The 14,843-nt window shown below is 36.8% G+C and overlaps 1 protein-coding gene across 22 annotated transcripts in view; it reads left to right on the top strand.

Annotated features, from left to right (window-relative positions):
- Positions 1-4,658: 4,658 nt before the first annotated feature.
- The window catches only part of caskin1 (CASK interacting protein 1), a 102,221-nt gene continuing 92,036 nt past the window's right edge, over positions 4,659-14,843 (top strand). For 12 of the 22 annotated variants that reach the window (XM_079888435.1, XM_079888451.1, XM_079888455.1 and 9 more), the window contains exon 1: positions 4,660-5,479. In XM_079888435.1, coding sequence (XP_079744561.1) covers positions 5,386-5,479 — 94 coding nt within the window. In that variant the 5' untranslated portion in view covers positions 4,660-5,385. Of the gene's footprint in view, positions 5,480-14,843 lie in introns of all 22 variants that reach the window. The other 10 variants (XM_079888436.1, XM_079888444.1, XM_079888449.1 and 7 more) reach the window with 2 other exon arrangements.

A 14,843-nucleotide genomic window follows, 5' to 3' on the forward strand; every position in this document is an offset into this window, starting at 1 on the left:
TGTGTACTTACAATATCCCAAAAGTTCACAAAGATTTTTAATTTCAGAGAAATTCTCATTTTAAATAATGGCTCATCCCTGGTTATTGTCGCCTGTCAATGACGTAATATCCTTGTTATCCCTGGTTTCCGCTCGTACTGCCATAGTAACCATGGCGACAGACGTGGACAACTGCAACTAGCGGCACGCTCACGCTATTGTTGTTTCGTCCAAATATTATGGACCATGGCAAGCAGACTTTGGGACAAAAGGAGAACTAAAACGAGGATCAATATCAGCGTGGCGTTTTCGAGATGCCAAGAGCTACACGTCCGTGACTACTTCGATTTGACAGAGACACCGCTCCTGCATGTACTTTATTAGACAGGTGAGCAAATGTACATAAAACTAATCAATGCTAACATGATGAAATGTTAGAATATGATTAGTATGTTATTCTAATGTTGATCTAGCTTACTGCTAGTCTCATCCAGACAAACTAACACATAGAATAACATTATAACTTTCAACACACTCAAATGCAGTTTAGTGTGATAGTGTAGACCAAGTGAAACGGCGCTGCGTTACCTTACAAGCTTCATTTGTCTAATAAACTGACCTGTGTGAGTAGTAATTCTACACTTGCGGGTAGTTCGGTAGAATTAAATGTCCTCATTCCTTTATATCCGCGGGACTCGAGTGTGGCGCTGATATCTGTCTCTCATTTGCAATCGTGACCTGCTTCATATCACAGTCATGTTAAAAACATCAGTGTACTCACTCATCCATAAACATTATTAGATCCATCATGACGACAAGTTCCATAATTCCGCTTATGCGTCATCAACCTACGCCTTTGTTATTGTAAGAGGTTAGCGACCCTTAGCGGCAAACAAAATTACATATTGTACCTTTAAGTGTCGCCAACTAAGCAAGCCAAAGGTGATGGTGGCAAGGACCCCAATCTCCATCGGTGCCAGAGTGGAAAAAAACCTTGGGAGAAACCAAGAGACCAGTTCTCCTCTGGCCAAATGAACCAACATGGTGTGATTATGATTCCATGCTGCATTACAAGTCAGATTGCGGATTGATGTCATTAAGAATATTTCATCCAGTTCCAACATTCATTATGCTTATTATTAAGGTTCAGGAGGAGCCACTTATCTAATCTGCCAATCAATCTCGTTGCTGCCTGCCTGTCTCTGGTGATGGTTTTTCTGGCATCTGTCCTAGTCACCACCTCCATCCTCACTCCTTTAAGAGATTCTGCCTTATATACAGTAGCTGTCTTCAGCCATTAATAGTATCATGGGATAATTGGAGCTTGAGTTGAGCCTCATTCTTGAGTCCCCCCTTTGCGTACAGCAAGCCAAATACCCGTACCCTTTCAGCAGTTCTGATGTAACATGAACATCATGTTTATTTTTCAGACAAGTGTAAAATGTCTCTCCTGGGTGATATGTAATTCACCTATAGCCTGCATCATGTCTGAAAGTGCTTGATGCTGGCATATTTCTCCTAAAGCAGTTTTCCTCAATCTAATTCTAAAACATTTGCCTCTAGCCTCTTGCAACAGTTGTCTTATTCACTTATCTTACTGTATTATACACTCTCAAAAAGGATGAGGTCACTCTTTCGCCGGTACTCGACTCGCGTATGGTTGTTACCGGAAGCCAGTGATTATAGTTTATAAAGTTATAAATATGGGTATTTTTCTTACAAATACACACCGCTTCGCTTCAGAAGGTCTTTATTAACCCCCTGGAGTCAGATATGGATTATTTTATGATGGATGGATGGATGAGCTTTTTTGGGCTTCAAAATCTAAGGTACTATTCACTCCCATTATAAAGCTGAGAAGAGCCAGGATATTTTTTAATATAACTCCGATTGTGTTTGGTTGCAAGAAGAAAGTCATATATACCTAGGATGGCTTAAGGGTCAGTAAATAATGGGACAATTTTTTTGGTGAACTAACCCTTTAGTAATATTGTTGTGTTATGGCTATTTTAACACATTTTGTGTTGGTTATTTGTTAAAAAAATGCTTTCTATAATGTTATTGGGTATAGTCTATGTATAAAATAGGTGTTTTTATTTGCATGCATTTCATTTGCAAGTTTTAATAAAGCGAGTTTGTTTTTGCATTGCATGTTTTTGTCAAATTGTCTCAAAGATGGCACATTTCTGACAAAAATAGTGTGATTATAACACATTAGTGTGTAAAAGATCTAAACACACTTTGTGTTAAGATGGTTTACACTGGTTGAGTTAACACAAAATGTTTTATCCTTGTATAGGCATGAAATAGCACAATTTATTTTGTTTCCAACACATCGGTTTTATGAGTGTTACAATTAAGTGCTCAGTGTCTTATTTCAGAAATATTTATGACTGCTAAAAGCTATCAGAACTGTCAGAAGAGTGTGTTTGACCACATGGAATTTGATATTTTCAAATATTCATATTGAATATTTTCATATTTTATGAGATGCACGTTTTAATGGAGTTCAATACATGGTCTTTATATAGGGTGGTAGCCACAAGAGGCCTGTCTCCACCCATTCACTGCATTCTATCTGCAAAAAACTGACAGCTGAAATTGAATGTGCATAGTGAACACTAGAGGTCTGCAAGATGTTATAGGGTATTTTAGAATTGGTTTTCTATTATGTAACACTGGGTGGCGCTGGATCACAGTACAGCGAACAGGACAGGGTCTGTAATGTCTGGATGGAGGATGTGCAGGTATGTTTGATGATGGTGATGATGAGGGCAAATTGGTGAAACCATATTAGAGAGTTAAAACACAATTGGAGCAAAATGGCTTTTCATATCATATGTTTAAAATCGTTTAAAATATTAAAATATCTGGGTAGTTTATAAATCTCTTGCTGTTGCTAATTTTTAGGCTACTGCTAAACCAGTGCTGTAGATGCAGAACATTCTGGGATGATAATAATAATAATAATAATAATTATTATTATAAAAATAATAATTGATGTACAAATTAAAGAATTTTCAGAGATCGCCTATGATGAAGATGAAACATTATATGGACTTGTTCAGACGTTTGAGTCCCATGTCACCCTCATGTCGTTCAAAACCTTTATGACTTTCTTCTTTAAAACACACTGATTTTGGTTTCCAGCATTTTGAAGATTTTGTAGCCAATTTGATTTCCACCTTTTTGAAGAATGTTGGAAACCAAACAGTTTTGGTAACTATTGACTTCCATTGTATGGACAAAAACAAACAAAGAATCATAGGTTTGGAACAACATGAGAGTGAGTAAGTGATGATAGAACTATCTGGGTGAAATATCCATTCAAAGACTTTGGGTGACAAGATCAGTAACTTTCCTAATTTCAAAAAAAAAAAAAAAAAACAAAAAAAAAAAAAAAAAAAACCTTATATAGGCATAATATTACAGTTTTCTTTTCTGAGGTGGTAAATCAAGTGTTAAGTAGCTGTGAACAGAACATGACAGACAGTCATGGATCTGGATCCTGCTCTGAAAGAGGGTCATTGTGACTTGGATATAAGACTCTGAAAGAAACCCCATGTAGTTAAGACAATAACTCTGACCAGGCATTCAGGGAACAGTTTTGTTTTATAGGCTTCATGCAGCCAAACTCTTTGTGTATCCTACTTTGTAATCTTCAGGCTCCTTCAAACTGAAGAACTGACAGCATTGTTGGGTCTGAGAGGTAAGAAAAACAAAACTGCAAGTGTTATTTTATGTCCTATGTATTCTTTTAACTTGTAAGAAAACAAATCTGGAAAATTGCATGAATCATAGCATCCTACAAGACAACGGAAATGCTCAATCTTTATGGAAATCTTCCTTACAGCATCCAGATAAATGACAACAAATTCCTTTAAACTAACTATATATTTTTATGTTAGTACTTTTTAATAAATGAAAAAGTAATTCAATAGACTATTTTTTTTTATATTTTCTAATCGTGATTAATATATTTCACTAGATTCTACTCATTACACTGAAAAAAAAATTATTCGTTGAATTTAATAAAAAAAAATTATGGTAAGTGGTTGCACACAATTGATTTTAGCTACATTTAAACAAATGCATTAAGTTGAACTAAAATTGATTAAGTTCAACTTAATGCATTTGCATAAATAGCTAAAATCAATTGTGTGCAACCACTTACCATAATTTTTTTTATTAAATTCAACTAATCATTTTTTTCAGTGTAGATATAATCCAATATCCATGCAGTATCATCACTAATAGTTTTTCATTACCTGCTAATAATTATTTTTTAGTTTTGCATATTAGCACCTGATAAACTATTGTTAATGTTTCTCATGTCACTTGTTATTTGCTTTATTTTTGGTAATGAATCGTCAATGGTTTTGTTAATAATTGTTACTAATGACAATTTAGCAATATTTGGAAAATGGAACTTGCCACTATTTGACATAGGCACTACTAGAAGCAAAGGAAGTATTAGGGACTAATTCAATACTACTGACTATCGTATTATTTATTAATTACAAATAATTACTAGTAGCATAAAAATGTTTCGTTTTAAAGGAGAAATGTGTTTCCAGTGCACAGGTGAGTTGTCCAGCTGTAATCCACCTTTGGCAGTTGGGCAAAAGCTAGGTTACAAAACAAGATCATAACAAAGTTCCCAGTGCCAGCTACAGGGTATAATGGTGTTTTCAACAGCATGTCTTTATGATACAGCAGTGCATGAATGTAGACTCGTAGCATGTGGCTGTCAACACTGGAATAGGGGGGTGTTCCTACACTTTGGGACCGCCCTCTGGATGAAGCGGAGCCATTTACCACAGCAATGTCAGCCCAATCCACGGCTGGGGAAATGCACATTGCACGCTCCTTGTGTATTTCCATCGCAGCATAGAAAATAACGGGTCGAGTACTACGGAGCGATGGCACCGCCGACTGACGCGTCTTCTGAACAGCCTCACGGATCCCAGGAAAAAAATGCTCGTGGGAATTTAAAGGAACATTGATTTTGCTGTATTTTAAAGCATCGCATCTACTCCGCTCTCGCTACCAAAACGTGATTGAAGCTGATTTATCTGATGATGGTTTTCTAGAACAAACTGTTCAGTTTTGGCCATCACAACGCAGACTGAAGATCCAATCCATCACCGATGCGTTAATCGCAAGTCCGTCGCCGTGTTGCTTGTCTTCTTGATATCAGAATAAGAACATCTGTGATTCATAGGAGCCAGCTGCACCAGCTCTATAGTATTCGAGCATCCTTCCGCCAGTGTGCATCATCATCACCATCATCATCATCATCATCATCGCGCCCTGCAGGTCCATCGCAAGAGGGAGGATCCGCAGAGGAAATCTCCGGGCAACACCACACATTCAGAGGATGCTTTGGATGTAAAATAAATAACGATGGGGAAAGATCATGAATTACTTCAAGCGGTGAAGACTGAGGACCTGATGACGGTGCAGAAGCTCCTGCAGAGGCCCAAACCCGGGAAAGCAAGTAGGTCTTGCTTGATTTTTTTTAAAAAAGCGTTTGCGTTATTGCTTACCATGTTGTCATGGCTGGTAGGCAAGAGAGATCGTAAGTTGTTGGGTGTACTTTCTGATGAGAAGGAGAACACTTGCCATACCTTTTAATTATGGCTGTATGTTTAGGATTTCACTCAAGCTGTTGAAAATACCAGAATATGTTGTGTTTTGGGTGCTGATGCTCTCAAGAAGCTTCCTAACTAGCATTATCAGCAAGGTCAATCAGCTTGGTGAACATCTTGGTTTTGTTGGTCCACCAACTAGACCAGCATAAACCAGCATGGCAATTCATTACTGGGCTGAGCTGGTCTTTTTCAGAGGGGTCCCATGTTGAATACTGTGATGTTCCAGACTTTCATATGATTATGGAGCTGATCCTGATGAGCATCACATCACTTTTTTTAATTTAAGTAATGATAAATGTTTTTGAAAGCCCAATATATTCACTTGATTTGCAATGTGATTCTGATGCTTTCCCCTTCGTATAGGCGTTTCAGAGGTGGAATGCTGTTTGTGCGTGCATAAAAAAAGAGTTATATGAACATTTTTAGGAGTAAAATGTCTTTCAACAGGCAACAACTTCTAGACAAAGCTGGGTGGTAAACATGATTTATTTTTAGAAGGGGGGGGGGGGTGAGGATGCATTTCAGATGGTGAGAAAAACACTCTCCCATTGAGAACTAGATTTGCTTGGCAGGTTCTCACTGTCATCTGAAAAGCAAGCGTGAACATTCATATGCCCACCTGGACTGAGCTTCTCATCGATGTTCTGCCTCGAATACCACAAACTGAGCTGGCTGCACATCAGGATGCATTGTGCTGGTCTGCTTTCTATCTCCTCCACCACATCTGTGACATTATCAACAGCATCTCACACAACAGCTCGACTGAGATTTCTTTGTCTTACGTGCCTGTCTGCGCAGAGCATGTTTGGATTATAATAACCCCTGGGGCTCAAGGCAGAGAGCCACGGCCGTCATGACGCTGAGCACCAGGCTGTGTCTCGGCACTCGTCTGCCTGTTCTCCAGTGTGGCATCAGCACACTCCTGCTCTGCTAAACACTGCCCCCTGTAATGATGGGGTGAACGAGCATGAGGTGCATCCACATCACTGCACTTTCACAATAGGAGAGAGAGGAATGAGCTGCCAGCGAGCTTCATCACTTGGCTTCTTGCCATCGAAGCAACACGTAGATGTAGGCTGTAAACGATGACAGCTTTTTGACATTGAATATGTTTGATGCTGCTCTGTGGGAAAAGCTAAATCTTGGAGTATTATGTCTTTTATAGTTGGTTATTTCAGGTCATGGTTGATTATTGTAAGTCATTTAACTTAGGAAGACTCAAATTGTGTTTATGAAAATCTGTGTTGAGTTCACATGTTCATGTAACATAGTTTTTTGTCACTCAAACAATGAGTCTGCTTCTTCAAACAGAGAGTGATATGCCTCTGTGAAAGTGTTGTTGGTTAGCTTTTATGTAAAGCTCCACCTCTGTATTGGAAACACAAAGCTACCCAGAAGCCAATTAGTTCCAGTCAGAGCAACTGCAGTCTCCTGTTTGACAGTGATTGGTTGGTCTGGATGCTCTCTGTGCTCTGTAACAAAGTTTTGGTCAATTGACTGAAATGCAGCACCTGCATTTGTTTTGTATGAAAATCCTATTATTATAAAATCATAGCTTATTAGTTTAAGGACTGTAGCTTTGAACAATCAAGTGGCTGATGTCATTGATGCCAACATTGAATTGTTGTGTGTTTGACACATGCAGTTTCCCTTATACATTTGTAAACATTTTTAATATGAATGTAGAGTTTATTTCTGGCTATTACTAGTTGCCTAGATGTACATTTACATTGGTACAGCATTTAATTTAATTTTAAAGGGGTCCTATTGCTTTTGAACTTTTTCAACATTAGTTAGTGTGTAATGTTGCTATTTAAGCATACATTTTTTTTATATTTATATTATTAATATTTAAACGCTTTTTTCCTGGGCTTTGTGAAGTCACAATGCTACTCATTGAAATAATCCCCATCCACGGAATTCGCAAAAAAAAGTGCGAGGCAAAATTATATGTCAAAGAGATGCTGTTTTTTCGACCCCTTTTCCAAAACTTATTTGTTTGACCTTCCTAAGGCTGATGAGAGTGGTTAAAATTGATTTTAAACACTGTTCCTAAAAATTATACCCCAACGTTTATCTGTGTGCTGCACATTTTACGGAGAACAGTAGACAGACAGAGTACAATGCAGGCTATACGCACAAAAGCTTCTCCTGAAATGGAGCAGTTCCCAATTTGTCGGGACAATCTGTTATTTGTGGATCACAACTTGTAAGCATGTCTTATTATTTGTAGTTGCGTTTCTATTAACAGTTCCTAAGTTTAATAGTTGCTATGATGTAAACAAAGGGCAAAGCGTTTGCCTCCGCTAGCCTGCTAACTAACATTACAGTATTGATGTAGTGTTTACTGTAGCATTTGTAAGCTCTTGCTTTTGTAAGACTGTTCACCGCCCCTTAGGAAAATTAACCTTGGTTTTGTGATAGATTACTGTTTGTATTACCATAGTTTTCAGACAAATATCATAATTAAATGGTGTAGAACATCATACCTAAAATGTATAAGAAAATTACGGGGGAAAAAACACACTACTCTGAAAATTTCCTGTGAAATCTGTTCTTGTAAAGTCCGTGCTTGAAATCCGTTCTGGACGATCCTCTTGTTTGTTAACATTCTGAATTCTGAATCAGACTGGGGAGAGAGGTGCTGTTATAATATCTATCTATCTATCTATCTATCTATCTATCTATCTATCTATCTATCTATCTATCTATCTATCTATCTATCTATCTATCTATCTATCTATCTATCTACCTACCTACCTACCTACCTACCTACCTACCTGTCTATCTAAAAATAGCTTGCATCACGTATATTGTAAAATATTGGCAATATTATGAGGTGAGTTCAGACAACATCATAAAACATCCCTCAAAAAGTGAAACGAAGCTGCTGGCCGAGCTCATATTTGCACTCACTGCCAGTCAATATTAAGACAGTGGCTTGGAGCCCTGTAGCTAATCCAAGTAATCATTACTTTCACTGCTTAGTGTGATGATTGAATTACAGTGCAGATGGCTTTGAGTGAGTCGCAGAAGAGAGAGAAAGAAAGGAGGAAAGAGTGCTGGGAGGGAAAGCAAGAGAAGCAGAAATAAAACAGCAGAAAGACATCAGTTACTCTGACATAACGAAACGTTCACATCTCACTGGATGGTTGGCCACCTTTGGGGGATTTTAGTGGTGAGCACGACTCTTGATGTCTCACGCAAGAAGCGTTTGTTTCTCAATGGGGGGGAAGCTCCTTTTCTGTTCATTTATCCGAAGCACTGAGGTCTGAATTCTGAGGTGTTACTGTGTATATGAGCCCAGAGGGAGTGTGAATTGGAAAGAGTGTTTCCAGACGATTTCTGCGCAGCATTTTTCCACATATTCAGCACATTCTCCACCTTTTCCACAAGCATTCAATGCAGAACCCTACAGAAAGAACATCTGGAATACAGTATATCTTATTGCAGTAAATTGCTGATTAGATTCATTAGCCTGAAGTGAGTGGAACATTGCAGAGCGTGACTCAACATACTGATGAAGACATGACGGGATGGGTTATCTATTCTCCACCTCTACAACCTGTTCACATATCCCAGCAGCAATTAGAGACAAGCTATTTTAGCAGTCGAAGCATATGGGGTCCCAAAGGGAAAAAAAACTCAGATCGTTGTAGGCCTCGCTCACTCTGCTTTCCTCTGCCGGCTTGATTCTGATGTTTTGGAGTGAAATAAATCTGGTGAGAAAATGAAAGTAGGGGTGTAGTAGTGTAGTGCTATATTGATGGATGACAGTCAGCTCACCGAAGTACTAATACTGTTGAGATTGGTTGGAGGATTTTTTTTCACTGTATATTCATAAGCTCAGAGTCTGCAGCGGGTCTCCATGGAGACATCATATGTGTGACTATCCAGGACAAGTGTAAATTAAATGTAGATGCTTGACATGGCATGCTTTATTAAATGTCCAAGGTTGGATATCTTATTGGGTGGTCAAATGTATATAATATAGTTCAGTAAGTACTCACAAATCTCTCTAAAGAGCTGAACATCGAATTACACATTTGCGGTCGTCTTCCAGGATGTTTTCTCTTTTCACACAAATAATTCAAATAAATCCTAATAAAAAAAAAACAGAGTGAACACAGAAATAGTGGAACAAATGGTTAAGTGTGAAAGTTTTGTATTTATTTGAGAACCTAGAAATTTTTTTTAATATTTTTTTTCCCTCTGTATATGCTATAGTATAGTGTTGTGGCATTTTTCAGAAACTAAACCATTTGGCATCATTAAAATAACAGCAATTACACATTATCATAAAAATGTCCAAATTTGCTTGTATTCACCCTGTATTATGAAGCCCATGCATAATGCTGAATATTAAGCTTTTTAGATATAAAACACATTTGTCTAAGAAATGGGTAATTTTTTTGATACTATATTTAGATGTGGAATAGACATTTATTTAGTTGCTATTGAGTCAAAGCAGACCCCCCCCCCCCCCAAAATAACATCGATGACAGGACAAAAACTGTTAGAGCTGTCAATTTATGATAAAGTTTCTTATTCTGTTGTTATCTTATGTAATTAAAAAGTCACTTGATGTGATATTCAAAATATGTTTTTGAAATTAAAAAGTGTTTTTTTAGTAGCCAAATTTTTTTAGTTGTATTAGTCTATTTTATACTAATAAAATGGTTATGTAAAATGTTTCAGTGCTCAATTTGTTAACATTAGTTAATAAGGTAACACTTAAGTTAGGGTCCAATTATCGCATTTAACTAATTGCTTGTTAGCATGCATATTACTAGGATATTGGCTGTTTATATTTATAAAGCACATATTAATGCCTTATTCTGCATGACCATATTCAACATCCCATAATCCAACCCAATACCTTAGAACTATATACAAATTAACAGCTACCTTACTAACTATTAGTTAGCAGAAATTAGGAGTTTATTGAGGAAAAAAAACGTAGTTAATGTTAGATAATAGTGAGAATTGAACCCTAAACAAAAGTGTTACCGTTAATTCATTAGGTATCATAAACAAACAATGTACAACTTTTTTTATCTGCATTTTTTAATCTACATTAATGTTAACATACTATTATACATTGTTAATTCATTGATAATACTTGAAATACTAATGGATTAGAATTGTATATGTAGAAATTAACATTAAACAGATTAATTCAGTAAATGCTTTGATAGTATTTATTCATTGTTATTGTCATTGTTAAAAGCTGAATTTTCAGCATCATTACTGCAGTCTTCACAGTCACATGACCCTTCAGAATCATTCTAATATGATAATTTGATGCTTAAAGAAGCATTTCTTATTGTAATACATGTTGAAAAAAGTTGTGTTGCATAATATTTTTGGGGAAACTGTGATGCTTTTATGGACTCATTGATGAAAAGACAACAGCATTTATTTGAAATAGAACAATGTTAAGTCTTTAATAAGTTTAATGCATCCTTGCTGAATAAAACATACGTGCATCTATATCATTCGATAAAGGATTTGATACCATAATTGTGCAAATTTCCTTCCCAATTGTAATGGCTGCTGACCCTGTGAGCACATATCCATCCAGATCTCCTCATTCACACTCCAGATGGGAACTTTAATCATGCCTGAGTCTGTAAGGATCAGATGGATTCAGGTTTGCTAGATATGTGATCCATTTGTCTGCTGTAGCCCGGCAAATATGGCCTCCAGACAGAGACATCTGCACTATTTCTCAGCCGACAGCCGCAATTCTCCACACAGCTGCCTGTCGGTCAGCTCACCCCAATCCAACATCTGGATGTGAAGATCCTCAATATCTCTCAAGATTCTTTATTTTCAGTAACATTGGGTTTACTGAGTCACTCTTAGTGAGTCACTCATTAAATCTGTTTATTTGCAGTGAGGATTATGATTAATGACTCTTGCAGTTGTTAGAAACTCATACTAATAATAATGTAAAAAAGTGTGTGCACTTTCCAAAGGTTTAGTAAAAATGTAAAAATCTGTGGTGATGGCATGGAATATATTTCAGAATATGTAAGAAAGAAGGAAGTACTCACTTAATATCATTAGAAATTGATTGAATTGAAAAAAAGGGTGTTCTTTAAATAAAAAGTAACCATTAATGATATAGAATAAGGATTAAATACACCATTTCAAAGTATTCATATGAATGTGTGCTGTAATACATTAAAAGTTATGTGTATTTCACTTTATTTATATTAAAAAACAGCCTTAAAATTCAGTTTCAGTTATCACCATTCTGCTATATTGTTAGTTTTCAGGCGATGTTCTGTAACACTGCAGCATATAAGAAATGACAAAACACACAGTCCACTTTTTCCACCCTCTCTCTCCGTCCACCCACCTCCACTATACCCACAACTCCATTGTGTGAGGTTACATAACAGCATCCTCTGTTTCTCTTCACACCTCTCATTGATGTTCACAATAGCGCAAGGTTTTATAGACTTTTTGAACCGTACAAGGGCATTTTTCAATTTTTCAAACAGCCAATTTGCTGATTTTTCTGTATGAAATCATCAAAACTGCAATTATGCTCTCAAGGCTATCATAAGGAAACTTAAACAGATTTCATGTGTACCACGCTGTGGTGTCTGATCAAAGTGATAGCGATAAGCACATTTATACATGCCAGAGTATGTGGCTGGAATCAGCAACAGTTAATGTGCTTAAGAATGCTGCAGACCTCCTCTACCTCCAGGATTATGTGGGTCAGGTCCCCAGATTAAGGTCATGTGTTGTAAATGCTCCAGGGGACCAAGGCAAAAACAGGACAATGGGTGGTTGACATTTTCTTAGTCAACTATTGTTGTGTTACACATACTACAACTGATACCTCATTTTGTTCTATATTATCTCTGCTTTTACAAAATGCAAAAAGGTCATACATTCTACAATACATTGCTATAATGTTAAGATTAGTTTAAATAGAAACATATTTAAATAGAAAACAGTTATTTTAAATTGACTTCTTTAAAAAAAAAAAAAACTTTTATATGTTTACAGCATAATGTTGTGATGCCTATTGTATAATGGGTTTGCCATATTGCATTATAGGAGTAGAACCAAAATAAGTTATAGTGTAAATGGTTCTGAACTGTTCAGGGAACGTAATATTCTTCTGACAGAACTTCAGAAACACTGTCAAAATAGTCTCCCACACATTCTCCAAGAGTTTCATCTCTGCTTTCCTAGCTCCCATGTGTAGGATCGTTTCATTTGTATAATTTTTCTTTTAAATAAACCTCTTGCCGCTCACCAGATCACACTTTCCCAGAGGGGGCGATTGAAGCCAGGCATTTGTCTCTGCAACGGACCCAGTCTGTTGAGGAAACGGACATTTTCTCCCCCTTGTGACATTAATCTTCCTCCCAGTGTAGCTCCAAGTTATTTCAAACCAATCTAGTCTGTGAATTAATTCTCTGCACTCAGGCCCACTTTTAATAAATCATAACTCGCACTTTGTGATAAATCAGTCACGCGCATGGCAAAAGTTTCACCTTTTTGAACTGTTTTCTTTGCCTGTTCTCTTTTAGCGATAATGAATTTTCTAATGGATTCCTGATGATGTCATGTATTACATCCCTATCAAGCTGAGGGGATAAAAACACATTTCCCTAAGCTTTTCCATTTGATGAGACCTCATTGCTTGAAATGGCAATGAACAAATTAAAGTTATAATCAGATTTTCCAATAATATTCTAAAAAATGTTTTTTCATTTGACCTGTTTGTCTTATCTTAACATGCACAGACCATATAACAAGCTAGCCTCTAATAATGGAGCTAATTGAACTTTATGATGAAAGGTTTTGGAATGCCCTTTAAGATCCATCTTTAATCTGGTCAGAACTGCATCTTGGTACTGAATGTTGAAAAAACATTTCCCATTTGTCTTCAGTTCAAAGAATTATTCCACTATTCTTGTTCTCTCAATAGTGAAAGGGCTTGTAGATGTTTTGATGAGAGCAATCAGTAGGCTGTTTGCATAAAGATCCTTTTCTTTGTGTTGTCTGAGGTTGAAGGTAAAAAATATCATGGAGGCGGTCTACGGTCTATAACTGAAGCCTGTTCACACTAATTAAATCCCTGGAGGTTATTGTCTATTGGTTTCTAGTATGCGTTCAAACTCCATGTCATAGTCATAGCCTTATATATTGTGCCGCTGCTCATTTGCATAAAGTTCTTTCTTATGTCACAATGAAAATGTCATTCAGACACTTTGTCTTTGCAAATCACTGTCAGTGTGAACTCCTCTTTAAGACATAATCTCCTGTCAGGTTGATTCTTAAGAGTGCTTTAAAAGAATCGGCACCGAGAGCTCCATCGCCTAAATAATGTAATAAAACAGTGCTTTGTGTTTCTGTGGAATCATTGATTTTTCCGCAGATTCATCCATTATGATTGTGTTCATACATGGTCATAATACATCTTATTTTGTGAAAATGCATGTTTCCATACTGTATGTGGCTACGTTGTGGCTCACAATACTTGGCTTTGCCAAACCAACATGGTACAGTTACTCGTGGAAATCTGAGTGACTTGTAAGATTTCAGTTTCCTCAACTCTTAATTGATATAATGATAATGGTAACTACACAGTAACTATATTAACATCCACACAATTGAGCGATAATGCTGCAGTTTTGTCATCAGCCTCTTGAAATCCTTAAGCTCTTTAAAGTCAGCTGAATTCTGAATAGCTGTCAGTGTTTTATCATTCATCAGCTGAATTTTTTGTGTGAAAGTGATTCCAATGATATCGTTCATCTGTGTCGTTATTGTTACTTTACTATTCACATAGAATTAGAACAGTTGTTAACATTTTCTTGTTACAGTTATCGTCCTTGGTGTTAACTGCCTGTCTTGAATGTAATGCGGCGCTAACAACCACCAAAATACACAAATACAATTTTGATCTAGGTTGGAAACTAGTTAACATTTAGTTTGAAAGCTCAATTTAACCGTTGTGTAATTTACAGTCAGAGATGTCCATTGAAAAAAAGGGCTTATCTTGTATTTGGATTTCCGCACTAAGGATTATAATCTGCAACTGGTTATTATTGAGAATTGAATTTCATGCCTATTGACCCAGTGACAGATATCTCACCTCTCATCAGGCTCTGCAGGTTGAGGATGTTTCCCAGCAATCATAGCAGCCCTAGCCTACTGGTGGACTGTTTGCTGGCC

This window comes from Squalius cephalus, assembly GCF_949319135.1.
Source record: "Squalius cephalus genome assembly, chromosome: 1".
In the NCBI taxonomy this organism is placed as follows: domain Eukaryota; kingdom Metazoa; phylum Chordata; class Actinopteri; order Cypriniformes; family Leuciscidae; genus Squalius; species Squalius cephalus.